Raw genomic sequence first — 12,763 nt, forward strand, 5'->3', positions numbered from 1 at the left:
CTGTACTGCTAGCTAAGATGTGTGATCTTGAGCAAAATAAGCTCCCTGGTAGTTTCAAAATACGATTTCAGAGGATAAAAGTTTCAGGAGCTACAGATATAGAGCAGCAACTCAGAAAGGCAGACCAGAGGGGAAAAGAAACTGCACAAAATGAGTTCAGCATGTGCATGGTCATCTGTAAAGAAAAGAAGGAAAATGAACTCAAAACGTTCAAGTGATCAGGGTAGCTGAAATAAGCAAAACCTTGAACTTTTTTCTCCTAGATCTGGCCAGCTATCAGAGTATAAAAAAATCCAAAGCAGTGAAATAGTAGGAGGAAGCAGAAGAGCTTAGTAGGATGCGAAAGAAATATATAAAGATGAAGCCATTTTTGGTTTATCTATTGTAACATCAAAAAGGTCCAGGGGCAAACAAAACAAGAGACAAAAGGATTTAAAAGGAAAGAAAAATAAACAGAATCTTTTATGAAAAAGATGATGGCAAAATTCTAAGTCACAAGGGATGTGCAGTTATCCAGAATAAAACCCAAAAATATATGTGAATTAATTCAATTACCTAGACATAAGCAGATGCTAAAAGCTTTAAGGAGGAAAAAGGTCACAGCTATTTGGAGAATTTCAGTATAAATAACTACTCAGTCAGGAATATAGTGTGAATTTTGCAGATAATAAATTAGAGACACAGTGTTCTAACACTCTTAGTTGGGATGACAGATTAAGTATCTGAGTGGGAGTGGTTATGTACAGAATATTAACAAAACTTCGGTAAAGGGATATTTGGCAAGCTACCACAAAGGACTTAGCTGGCATGAGAGCAGCAACAGTATTAAGACGTGCAATCAGAAAAGAGAGTTTCAGAAACAGAATACCACAGAACAATGTCTTCCATGCCCAGAGAACGAAACCTCTACAGTTATATGCTAAATATCTTGCAAAGAGTATAAACTCTCTGAGACAAAATAGAACTCAAAGACAATGTACATTTTCCACAAACTTCCAGGATTCTCCTAAGATTTTTTACGAATATATTTATTTTCATTTCTTTCAAAAGGCAGAAAGACAGAAAGAAACAGATAAAGAGAGTTCTTCCATCCACTGGTTCACTCCTCAATTCCTGCAACAGTATGAAATAATAAGGAACATCTGAAAGGCAGAAAGACAGGGACCAACTGAAAGAGTGAGACGGAGACATGGAATTCAACACTAGGCTCCTGCTCCAGTGGCAGGGATGCAAGTACGTAAGCTGTCACCTTCTACCTCCTGGGATATGCAGGAAGCTGGACTAGAACCCAGGCACTTCAATATGGGATGTGGGTATCTCAAGTGGTGTCTTATCCACAGCACCAAACACCCATCACAGATGTTCATGATTAAAATATTAATCAACATAACATTATACAGTCATCAAAAATATTAAAAATATAAACACAGAATTATTTTTAAGTTATTAATGAATAGTAAATGGCCACATTAATATACAAAATGAAATATAATAATGAATTGTTAAAATTAGAGAAAACTTCAAGAAATATTATAATTAGACTTATGCTATCACATATGGTATTCTCAAACTACATAAAAAGAAAAAAGACCAGCTAATGGGACCACAGAAAGGAAGACAAAGAACAAATGACAACCTGATCCTGGAGTAAAGTTTTATTATAGCAGAAATATTCATCTAAAAATATGAGTATGTAATTTAAAAAGTGAGAAATAGAATATACAATATTTAAATATATGAATTTTATACAGGATTTCCTAAGATTATAATACTCAAAAATATAAAATTATAATTCCTAAAATTATATAATCTAAACTATAAACATTCACATAAATTATATGTAAATTATAAAGTTAATATTAATATAAAACCATAAAACTTATAATTATATAAATAGAATATATAATATATAAATGTATACATAAATATATTTATATATAACTGTATTTATAAATATATATATAATACAAATATTTAAAGTATAAGGTTAAAATTCCTAAAATTATCATGTATAAAATATAAAATGATAATTCCTAAAAATATAAAAGTATATTGTATGTTGCTTTATTTCTTTTTATGAAAAGAATATACTACATAGATGCATATATGTGTATATATCTAACTATATACAGATAAATATGCTATTTACCATTAAAATATATATACACAAATGATAACAGATATCAAAGATGTTTACCAAAGTATTAAAGCACCATGTAAATAAATAAACTCATATTTTATTGTCTTCTTTGAGGTATTTTACTATTTTATGTATATGAAATATAACACGTCTTTCTCTACAATTCACTAAACTCTGAGTGGCTTTAACTATCTCTGTCTTGAAAATTTAGATTCTTTCTCCCTGACTTTTTTGAGTAAACATTTATCAACTTTATAAAAGCAATCCCTTATAATTAAGGACATGAATCATAAAGCCTTAAAAAACTATCAAAGTATGAAATTAGTGGTAAATTACAAAAGTACAGTACCTGTCGGCTAATGTTGGCAGGGGTGAACTGGTTAAGAATAGGTTGCAAGCCTGTTGCATCAGCAGCTGTCCTATAATCCAATCGATACTCCATAAAAATAGTAATTGGAGTGAGTTTGTCTCTAAATTCAGATTCATCCTAGAAACAAAACCTTGAAATTAATGATGACATCAATTACACCATCTGGAGACTAAGTTGCACACCACTAAGTCAGCTCTACCCCTTGATCCTTTAATACAAACCAAAACTCTGGGAAACTATCTATGTAAATCCAAGAAGGACTATCCAAAAATCTCATTATCCATTGAGAACTTCAAATCAATTTTTATTTTATGATATAATATTTTAATCCACACAAAAACATACAAGGTATGTTCACAAAATGAGCACACACATACCCAACTTAACAACTGGAACATTGCTAATATTACTTAAGCTATCCATATGCTGCTTTCTCTTTTCATCCCTCTGCCTTCCTTCTCAGAGGCACCACCCTGAATTTAAAGTCTGCCATTTGTTTACTTGCTTCTCTGTGATGTTTACTTGACTTTTGCTTATACTTTATGGCCTACGCAAAGTCAGTTACATTTTGTAATTATTTAGTTCTAGGTTCTACACAACTCTATTAAATCAAGCTTCTACAATACTATTTATGTCCTTAATATGTTCTTCAGTTTTGCCTTTTCTTTTGCTTATTTAAAAATGGGATCATATGTATTTTTCTATGATTCACTTTCTGTTCAAAAATTTTTTTTTAAGATTTGTCCATGGGGTCAACAAGGTGGCATAGTGGGTTGGGCCTCCACTGGTAGCACTGGCAGTCCATATGAGGACCAGTTTGTGTCTTGGCTGCTCCATTTCTGATCCAGCTCCCTGCTAACTTATCTGAGAAAGCAGCAGAGGATGGCCAGGATCCTTGGGTATCTGCATTGATGTGGAGGATCCAGAAGCTCACGGCTTCAGCCTGACCCAACCCCAGCTGTTGCGGTCATTTGAGGAGTGAAACAGTATATGCAAGACCCCTCCCTCCCTCCCTCCCTCCCTCCCTCCCTTCCTTCCTTCCTTCCTTATTTCTTTTCTTTCTTTTCTTTTCTTTCTTCCTTTTCTTTCTTCCTTCCTTTTCTTTCTTCCTTTCTTTCTTTTCTTCCTTCCTTTTCTTTCTTCCTTTTCTTCCTTCCTTTTCTTTCTTCCTTTTCTTTCTTTCTTTTCTTCCTTCCTTCCTTTCTCTCTCTCTCTCTCTCTCTGCCTTTCAAGTAAAAAGATCTTTAAAAAACAAAAAAAAAATTTGTCCATGGTGCTCCATGTACCCACAATTTTCATTGTTGAGTAATAACACTCATATTCTTCACATAAGTCTATCACAATTTATCCATTTTCTAAGGTTATTTGTTTTTGTTATCACAAATTTTTACAGTGATTATGTAGATCTGTCAGCTTTGTAATACCATATTACTTTCTAATATCTTCATAACAATTTATACTTCCACCATACTTGTAAGAGTTCCAATTAACTCATACCCTGGCCAATTAATGAATATTGATAAAATGCTTAAATTAATAATTTTATTTTTTCACAGTTATAGCTTGAAATGTTTGTCTTTTTGTTTCTTAAATTGTGGCTACTTATTTAATTTAAAGCTTTTTCATCACTTCAGGAAGATGGTCATGTTTTTTAGTGTGCTCATGCAGTAAGTTATACTTCTAGATTCTGTTATCCCACCCTAAGATAAATCCAACTTGGTCCATTTATCTTTTTTGTAAACTGCTAGCATTTAGTTTGCTATGTGAGTTTAGTAATTTTACATCTATGTCTTTGTGTAAAACTGGCATTAAATTCTTTCTTCTGGCCGGCGCCGCGGCTCACTAGGCTAATCCTCCGCCTTGCGGCGCCGGCACACCGGGTTCTAGTCCCGGTCGGGGCGCCGGATTCTGTCCCGGTTGCCCCTCTTCCAGGCCAGCTCTCTGCTATGGCCAGGGAGTGCAGTGGAGGATGGCCCAGGTGCTTGGGCCCTGCACCCCATGCCATCGGATCAGCGCGGTGCGCCGGCCGCAGCGCGCCGGCCACGGCGGCCATTGGAGGGTGAACCAACGGCAAAGGAAGACCTTTCTCTCTGTTTCTCTCTCTCACTGTCCACTCTGCCTGTCAAAAAATAATAAAAAAAAAAAATTCTTTCTTCTACTATCCTTGACCAGTGTAGACATCAATTATTAGCTTCACAAAATGACTTTACAAATTTTTTTTCAACTCTTGGAAGATTTTGCTTAATATCAGAATGTCTCATTCCTGAATGGTAGATATTGTCTATAAAACCATCTTGGCTTTGGGTTTCCTTTGTGTGGATGATTATTTGGGTTTTCTATTTCTGCTTATTGCAGTTGCATTGCTTTTCTAAGACTTTCTCCCTTTTGTCTAAGTTTCTGACATTTTGGTACAAGATTTCTCATAATCCCGCCCTTCTCCATAATCGTGTCTCTTTGCAATTTCTAATTTTGTAGGAGGTTTTGTTCTTTCCTTCATTTATTTTAAATTAAACAGCATTGAAGGGTATATATTTACCTTTACATTCTGCTTCTCAGATATCCACACATTGTATGTAGTGGTTTCATTATGATTCAGTTCTAAGTAAATTTCCATTAGGGTTTCTTTTTTGACCCATACTATTTTTAAGTGTTTAGCTATTTTTATTTATTTGAAAGACAGAATGTCAGAGAGAGAAAGAAAATTGACCTTCCATCTACTGGTTCACTCCCCAAATGCCAACCAGGGCTGGGCCAGGCTGAAGACAGGAGCAGGAACTCCAGCTGAGTCCCCCACGTGGTGGCGCGGAGCCACTGGCAATCATGGGCCCCACAGAGGAATGCTCTCCCACAGAGAAGCTTTGCATTTGCTCTTGTGGGAGTCAGTCTGCAGGTCTGCCTTGAGAACACTTCAGTTTCATGGAAGTACGCCCCAGGAATCTGACTCGCCATGCGGGTGTGCTGGTGTCTGCAACAACTTCTGCTCACCCTCTGTCCAGCTCAGCTTCCCTCCCTGGACAGAAAGCTTGGCACATACAACTTAACAATTCACATTTGGTCACTGGGGTTTACTAGTTCATTGCATTTTTTTTTTGGGGGGGGGGCTCTTGAGATTTCTTTAATTGTCTTGAGAGTCCAGCAGTATTTTAAAGACAGGTTTCTGACAGTTCAGGTTTTCTTACAGTTTTAATAGCTAGTAGTGCCATGATACATTATTTCTACTGCCAGGTTTCATGACCGAAAAAGCCAAATTTCCTCAAATGTATTTTTCTATATTTTCTATTTTTGTATAATATCAATTTATAGAAAGTGAAAATCACTTAGATAAAAAAGAATAAATAATGACTGACAAGAAGCATTATCTCTTACCCGTAGATAAGCTATCAGTTCCTCACATTGCATCTGTCCCCCCCTGAAAATAGTCATGTTCTTGGAGTGACCTGGGGACCTGTTATGGAGAAATAGTGCTCGGCGAATTGCTCCCTTTTGCTTGAGTTTATCCAAAAGAAGCTCCACCTGGAAGTCTATACAAATCAAAGGATTTATAACAACCATACTCATATGGACACTCAGCTGTCCTAGTTTTCACATAAACAGGGATATTTATTCCTTAGAACCAATTTGATTCTAAGTCATGAAAAATATCTGCATATTTTTTGTACAGAGTAATTGTAAATAAATATTTAATGATAATAATTAATCCAACTTTCCCCAAGGTAGTCTCATACATAATCCTATATAATGATGGTAATAAAAGAGCTATCAGACAGAAGGGAACTGTTATCTTTTTATTTCAGCTGAGGGAAGTCTAGAGAGTGAAACATACAGCATTAAGACTTCTGCCATTGATCCAACAGCAAGAGTGTTGCTGACCATGTTTCAGAGTATTCACTAACAGGCGCCCCTATCATTGTGTTAAGCACCATGATAAAGCAAGTTGTATCATTTGCAACTCATGTTTCCAATGAAGCAATATATCAACCCAAGAGATAAATATAAATGTGTTCCTCCTGAAGCCAATGACCAGATGCAGTTTCATGAGCTGTCAAAATCATCTAAAAATGAATGCAAAGCCAATAGTTTGAAGCACAGTTGTTAGGATTCAGTTGTTAAGCTAGTTTCTTGATTCAGTTTTTGAGCTAGTTTCCTTAAAAGGAGATAAAAGTCTCTGTCCACGTTTCCAAGTTTCTGTAAACACTGACCTTCATTTTAGACACAGGTGAAAGTGCAGGGTTCTCTTGTGTTATATCCTGTTCCACCCTGTCCCATTGCCCTCCTTGCAGATTCCCAAACTCATTGAGCACAATCCTGCCTCAGGCCTCTTGAAATTGCCATTTGCTCTGCACAAAATATTCCTTCCAACATCCTGTAGTTTCCTAATTTCCTTCAGGTAGCCACCAAAAGGTTATCTTCCAGTGAGACCCTGCTTGGCTCCTTGGGGCTCTTCTCTACATTTTCATGTACAATCACATGGCCAACATTCCAGACCTCTGTTCTACTGTCTTATTATCCCTTAGCTTTTGTCACTAGCAAGCATGTCAAATCTTGGCAATAACTATTCAACACTCTCAGGATGCATAAACCATTTAATAAAGGAAGAGCTGAAGAGCAGAGTTTGTTGTGAGGATTAAAATTCAGCTAAATTTAGTGACCAAATCTTTTCTTCTTTTTCTTGCTATTTCTAAATGTCTCTGCTCCTTAAATTGCTAGGAGCTTCTATAAAATATAAATGATAAACATCTCAGTAGATCATCTATGTGCATTGATATTCATTTTACCCAGAATTCATCCTCATATTGGTAACTGCTTAACTATCTAAAAGCCATAGTTTACCATTCTGTGAACGGTTATGCTCACAATGTCAATAAATAAGTGTATTATTTCTGAATTGGCTTAAGAATTGCCCAATAAGGAAAGTAATTATGTTGCAATCTTAAATGTCTGTAAGCATAAACATTCAAACAAAATACAATATCTTAAGTAGCTTTCAAACATCCTAAAACATTTTTAAGTACTACATATACAGCATCATTAAAATCATATGATTTTTAAAAAGACACTTACTAAGTTTCCTGGGAAGTGCTCCTTTGCCATCTGCTTTTAAGCAGAATTTGACATTAAAACTGCAGGAGGAAAAAAAAAATCTGATATAAATTCTATAATACAATTTAGATGTACTTTTCAATATCATCCAAATGTAATAGAAATACGATTATGTGTAATTCAGTAAAACCTCTCTATCCATGTGGCATTAGTTCAGGACCCCCTGTGGAAGCTAAAATCTGCAGATCCTCAAGCGGTATTTGCATATAACCTACACACAGCCTCCAAGACATTTTAAATCATCTCTAGATTACTTTTAATACCTAATATAAGAAAACAAGTTGTTATACTGTATTGTCTAGGAAATAAGGAGAAGGAAAAAAGGTCTGCACATATTCAGTACAGAACCCACTTTTTCTCCTCAAATATTTTCAAACCAAAGTTGGTTGAACCTACAGAGAGGGAACCGTGGATACAGAAGGCCGACTATACACAAATCTTGTATCATGAGGCTCTTTCTTAATATCTGAGTTTTACTCTTAAAACATAAAACTACACAGACTAATATAGCTCATCTATCAGTAATTCCATCATGTTTGCTTTCATGGTACTTTGAAGAAAAAAAGAGGAAGGGGAAAAAATTTTCTAACCTCCTCTCAAGTTTATAGGTGTTGCTAAATCAAAATGAAAAAAAAGTTCAGAAACAAAATAATGTATCTTCTAATAAGATGACCCACTGAAGCTTCCTTTAGGCAGAATTTTCCACAATTTATTCATGAGTTATGAAATCAGGCTAATGGGTTGTATCCAGCATCTTAATAAAAAAATTAAATTGACTTAAGTACTAAGGGAAAATATGATTTTGTAAAATTTTGGTTTTAACTGTGTATATGTGCTCACCAAATTAAGATGCCAAGTGTATTTTTTATTATGTGACATGCTCAAAATTATATTGAAAGCCACTGCTGTAGTCATTAGAAGCCTTCAAATTATTAGCTTAATTATAAGCATATTATTGGCAATTTTACAGAGTGAGAAAAGGCAATAAAACTTGAAGCCAAAACCATGAAAAACAACTTCATTGTCAGTCAATAAAAAGGAACAGCAAATATCAGTGAATTTTTATATAATCCAATAAAAAATTTAATTTGAAAATTTTAATAACTTAAAAACAAAATGAGGCAAATCCTCTGAAGCAAATTTTTCCTAGGTATCAGACTATAAGTTCTCTGTGATTTTTCTGTATAAGTATGAAACATTAAGCATTTCCCAAAATAGGGGCTACTCATGATGATATTCATGGTTTATGGGTCAAGACTTTTTGTAAGTTTTTAAAAAATATTTACCTATTTATTTTCATCTACTCGAAGGTAGAGTGACAGAGAAAGAGAGAGAGACAGACAGGGACAGATCTCCCATCTGTTGGTTCACTCCTCAAATAACCAAAACAGCTAGGGCTGGGCCAGGCAGAAGCCTGGAGCTTGGATCTCCATCCAGGACTCCCATATGGGTGGCAGGAAACCAGATTTTTGGGCTACCTTCTGCTGCTTCCCAGGACGCATTATCAGGAACTGGAATCAGAGCAGCTGGGACTGAAACCCAGGGACAAAGGACATGCGTGTCCCAAGCAGCAGCTTGACTCACTACCTCATAATGCCCGTGACCAGTTTTTATATTCATTTTCATGTATGAGAAAGATATTGATTTCTCCACTTTATCTTTATTTTCTTAAAAAACATGAATCAATTAAAAGAGAATCTTAAGAAAATTATAGAAGAAAAATATAGCAAAAATTATAAAAGTAACATACATGACAGAGACATGAGAAATAATGGACTAGAGAATTCAAACACTGGACTTATGAAAAATCATATTTTTCTATGGAAACTAGTAAAGATATATGTAAAAGACAGTAATCCAGAGCAAAATAATTTTTCACATATATTAAATCTGGAAAGTAACATATCCTTTAAAACACTTTATATGTTCATAAACTTGCCTAAAATTAAATAGAAATAAGTTCTTAGATCTTATTAGCTTTTCCTTCTTTATGAATCTATTTATTAACCATACATAAATCTTTAAAATTTCATTTTATTCTAATTTATAGAGCCTTCTGGATATCTTCCAGGATTTCTGGAGTTTTCTAGATATCTTCTTTCTAGGAGTATTTCTATAACTAAAAATACAGTATACCTATAGAACCTGCTTAACAATGTTTAATCCTGATTACCTTCATTTTCAGTTAGAGTGATTGAATCAATAATTACAATCATAACTGTTAGTAAACAATACTCTTACCAGGAAACTTTGAGAGCTGTTCCAGGCAGCGAGCAGGTCTTATTGTCTTGATTTAAAATACTAGGGAACACTTCAAGTCCAGCATTTACTGTGATAACTGGTCTGGCCCTGAAAAAATGAGAGACAATTATTTACAGCCACACTGATCTAATCACTTAGGTTCCCATTCACCACCTGGCAGTGCAATGTCTACTAAGCACTGTTTATAACAGCAAAAAGCCTAGGAACAACCCAAATGCAGGATCAAATGTCTCTGTGAGCCCAGGCCTGAAAGCTCCACATCCTGGAAAATTCTCAGTTCCAGGTAAAGTGGGACAACCGGCACTGTATCTGAACTCGGTCCATTAAAGTATGGTTATGGGATATCTACCTAATTCAATGGAACATAGTGGGAAAATGAGTGCCATAAGCACATCTGTGCTAATAGAAGATGATCCCTGAAATATATCCTAGACCACTGTTAGTAGGAGAGGAAAATATCTAACAAAGAATGCTTACACACACAAACACACATGAAAACACATGATTTTTCAATGCATAGATTTTTGGTAATCTTAATAAGCTTGTAACTGTTTTAAGGAAAAATATATTTTAAATTATATTTATTTGTATTGTTTGAATATTTTTACATGCATGTGTTAATTCATTAACAGCAATTTTAAAAACTAAAACAATCAATTAAAAGCAAGCACCCCTAATCTGAAATGCAAAATTCTGAGCGCTGATATTTCAAATTTCCATTTCCGGATTATTGACACTCAAGTGGCAAAATCTGCAAATTTTCTAAAATCCAACAATCTCCAAAACTTGAAACACTTTTGGTACGAACCATTTCAGATAACAGATATTCAATCTGTAAGTATAGGTTTTCAAAGTTCAAATGCGGCCAGTGCCTCGGCTCAATAGGCTAATCCTCCACCTAGCGGCGCCGGCACACCGGGTTCTAGTCCCGGTCGGGGCGCCGGATTCTTTCCCGGGTGCCCCTCTTCCAGGCCAGCTCTCTGCTGTGGCCAGGGAGTGCAGTGGAGGATGGCCCAGGTGCTTGGGCCCTGCACCCCATGGGAGACCAGGAGAAGCACCTGGCTCCTGCCTTCGGATCAGTGCGGTGCGCCGGCTGCAGCGCGCCAGCCGCGGCGGCCATTGGAGGGTGAACCAACGGCAAGGGAAGACCTTTCTCTCTGTCTCTCTCTCTCACTATCCACTCTGCCTGTCAAAAAAAAAAAAAAAAAAGTTCAAATTCACTGGTTTGAATCCTGTACAAAAAATACAGTATGCACATGTTACTCAGCCTGTCTCAAAAATGATAAATCAGGGGCTGGTGCTGTGGCATAGAAGGTTAAGCCTCAGCCTGCAGTGCCGGCATCCCATATGGGCACCAGTTCAAGACCCGGCTGCTCCACTTCTGATCCAGGTCCCTCCTAATGCACCTGGGAAAGTAGCAGAGTATGGCCCAAGTCATTGGGTCCCTACAACCCACATGGGAGACCTGGAAGAAGCTCGTGACTGCTAGTTTTGGCCTGGCCCAGCCCCAGCCACTACAGCTATTTGGGAAATGAACCAGCAGATGGAATATGCTCTCTCTCCTTCTACCTCTGCCTTTCAAATAAATAATTAAATCTTGGGGTCTTCCTCTCTTGGAACTCCCCTCTTTGCCGCTCTGGCAGGAGGTTTACAACCTAAAAAAATCCCACTTTACTCTCACTGCTGTGTCCATGTGTGATAATTATTTTGCACGAGACAAAGAACCAAGGCCGTCTCTTCACTGCGGTGTCCCCGTAACATTTTTGGTGCCGTGACTCGGATTGCAACTCCAGCGTGATGCGGATCCAACTTCAGATCATCCAGCCGGACTGGTGAGCATGCACACTGCTGTCGCTTTTTTTCAGAGAGCCTTGCTCTCCTTCACAGTAACTCACATTTTCCCTAAAACACCAGGTCCCTGTCAGCCAGTTAAAAGTGATTAGCGCAGCTGCCAGTCTTAAGACACAGGGGTGAGGCTTGCTGACCTAGGCCATATCAATTCCCTGGAGCTGGGACTCTGTCCTAACAGCTCCCCTCCCTCTTGCATGGATCAGCCCTTTGCATGGGCCTGGAAGAAGGCCTGATACAACTGATGGATTCTGGCTGGGGCTACACTCCAGTGTTTTCAGAAGGTCTCGGGCTCCAACTGCCGGAATGGTGTTGGGCTGAGAACCGCAGTTTCCAGTGGGGAGCCAGCCCCCGGCCTTTTTGGAGTTCTCGCGAGCTGTAAAGCCAGAGGCTCCATTCTTCTTTGCTTCTTGTCTCAGCTCTGAGAACGTTGGCTGGCCCAATTCAGCTTCCTTTTTTGGTGATTGGCCCAACAGCCAGGACTGGGAGAAAGGTTTGGAGTAATCTTAAAATTCAGGCGAGGGCCACACTCTAGCGTTTTTCAAGGACTCCCTGACTGGACACCAGATCCCAATGGCCCAATAAGATGTCAGCCGAAAACTCCATTCTGTTCTTCCTTCCTGGAGATTAATCTGTTGGTGAGACTGGGCACACCCTGGAGTGAGGCCAGGGGCTCTGAGCTCCATGCCTCAGTGAGTTTTTCCTTTATCCCAGATCTCAGCAGATCTCTCTCTGTCTCTCTCTCTCTCTCTCTCTCTGCTTCTCTAAATGCTTTCTAGACCTCGTCAAGTCTCCAGAGTTTCTACAAACTCAATTTCCTGGTCTCATTAATGGCTATTTCCTAGATAATTTGTTCCTTGGTTCTAGGTTAAAGTCTAACCATCTCGTTTGCAGACAGGCAGTCTCTCGAGCTAGACTCTCATTAGCTGCAGTCCCCACGTGGCACAGATAACTCTCAGCAGGTCTCTGGTATCCCCTACCTTCCTTCTCCAGTCTGCTCTTTTGGGTCCCCACTGTCAGCTACCACAGAGTTTTACTGGGGA

The 12,763-nt window shown here is 37.6% G+C and overlaps 1 protein-coding gene across 5 annotated transcripts in view; it reads right to left on the reverse strand.

Annotated features, from left to right (window-relative positions):
* Positions 1 to 12,763, reverse strand: part of ITGAV (integrin subunit alpha V) — a 135,495-nt gene that overhangs the window by 20,969 nt on the left and 101,763 nt on the right. For all 5 annotated transcript variants that reach the window (XM_089329030.1, XM_089329032.1, XM_002712329.5 and 2 more), the window contains 4 exons: positions 9,852 to 9,959; positions 7,572 to 7,630; positions 5,877 to 6,031; positions 2,490 to 2,627 (listed from right to left, as the gene is read on the reverse strand). In XM_089329030.1, the coding sequence (XP_089185156.1) occupies positions 2,490 to 2,627; positions 5,877 to 6,031; positions 7,572 to 7,630; positions 9,852 to 9,959 (460 nt within the window). The remainder of the gene's footprint in view (positions 1 to 2,489; positions 2,628 to 5,876; positions 6,032 to 7,571; positions 7,631 to 9,851; positions 9,960 to 12,763) is intronic.

The sequence above is a fragment of the Oryctolagus cuniculus genome, chromosome 3 (assembly GCF_051225735.1).
Source record: "Oryctolagus cuniculus isolate XC-2025 breed Fujian yellow rabbit chromosome 3, ASM5122573v1, whole genome shotgun sequence".
In the NCBI taxonomy this organism is placed as follows: domain Eukaryota; kingdom Metazoa; phylum Chordata; class Mammalia; order Lagomorpha; family Leporidae; genus Oryctolagus; species Oryctolagus cuniculus.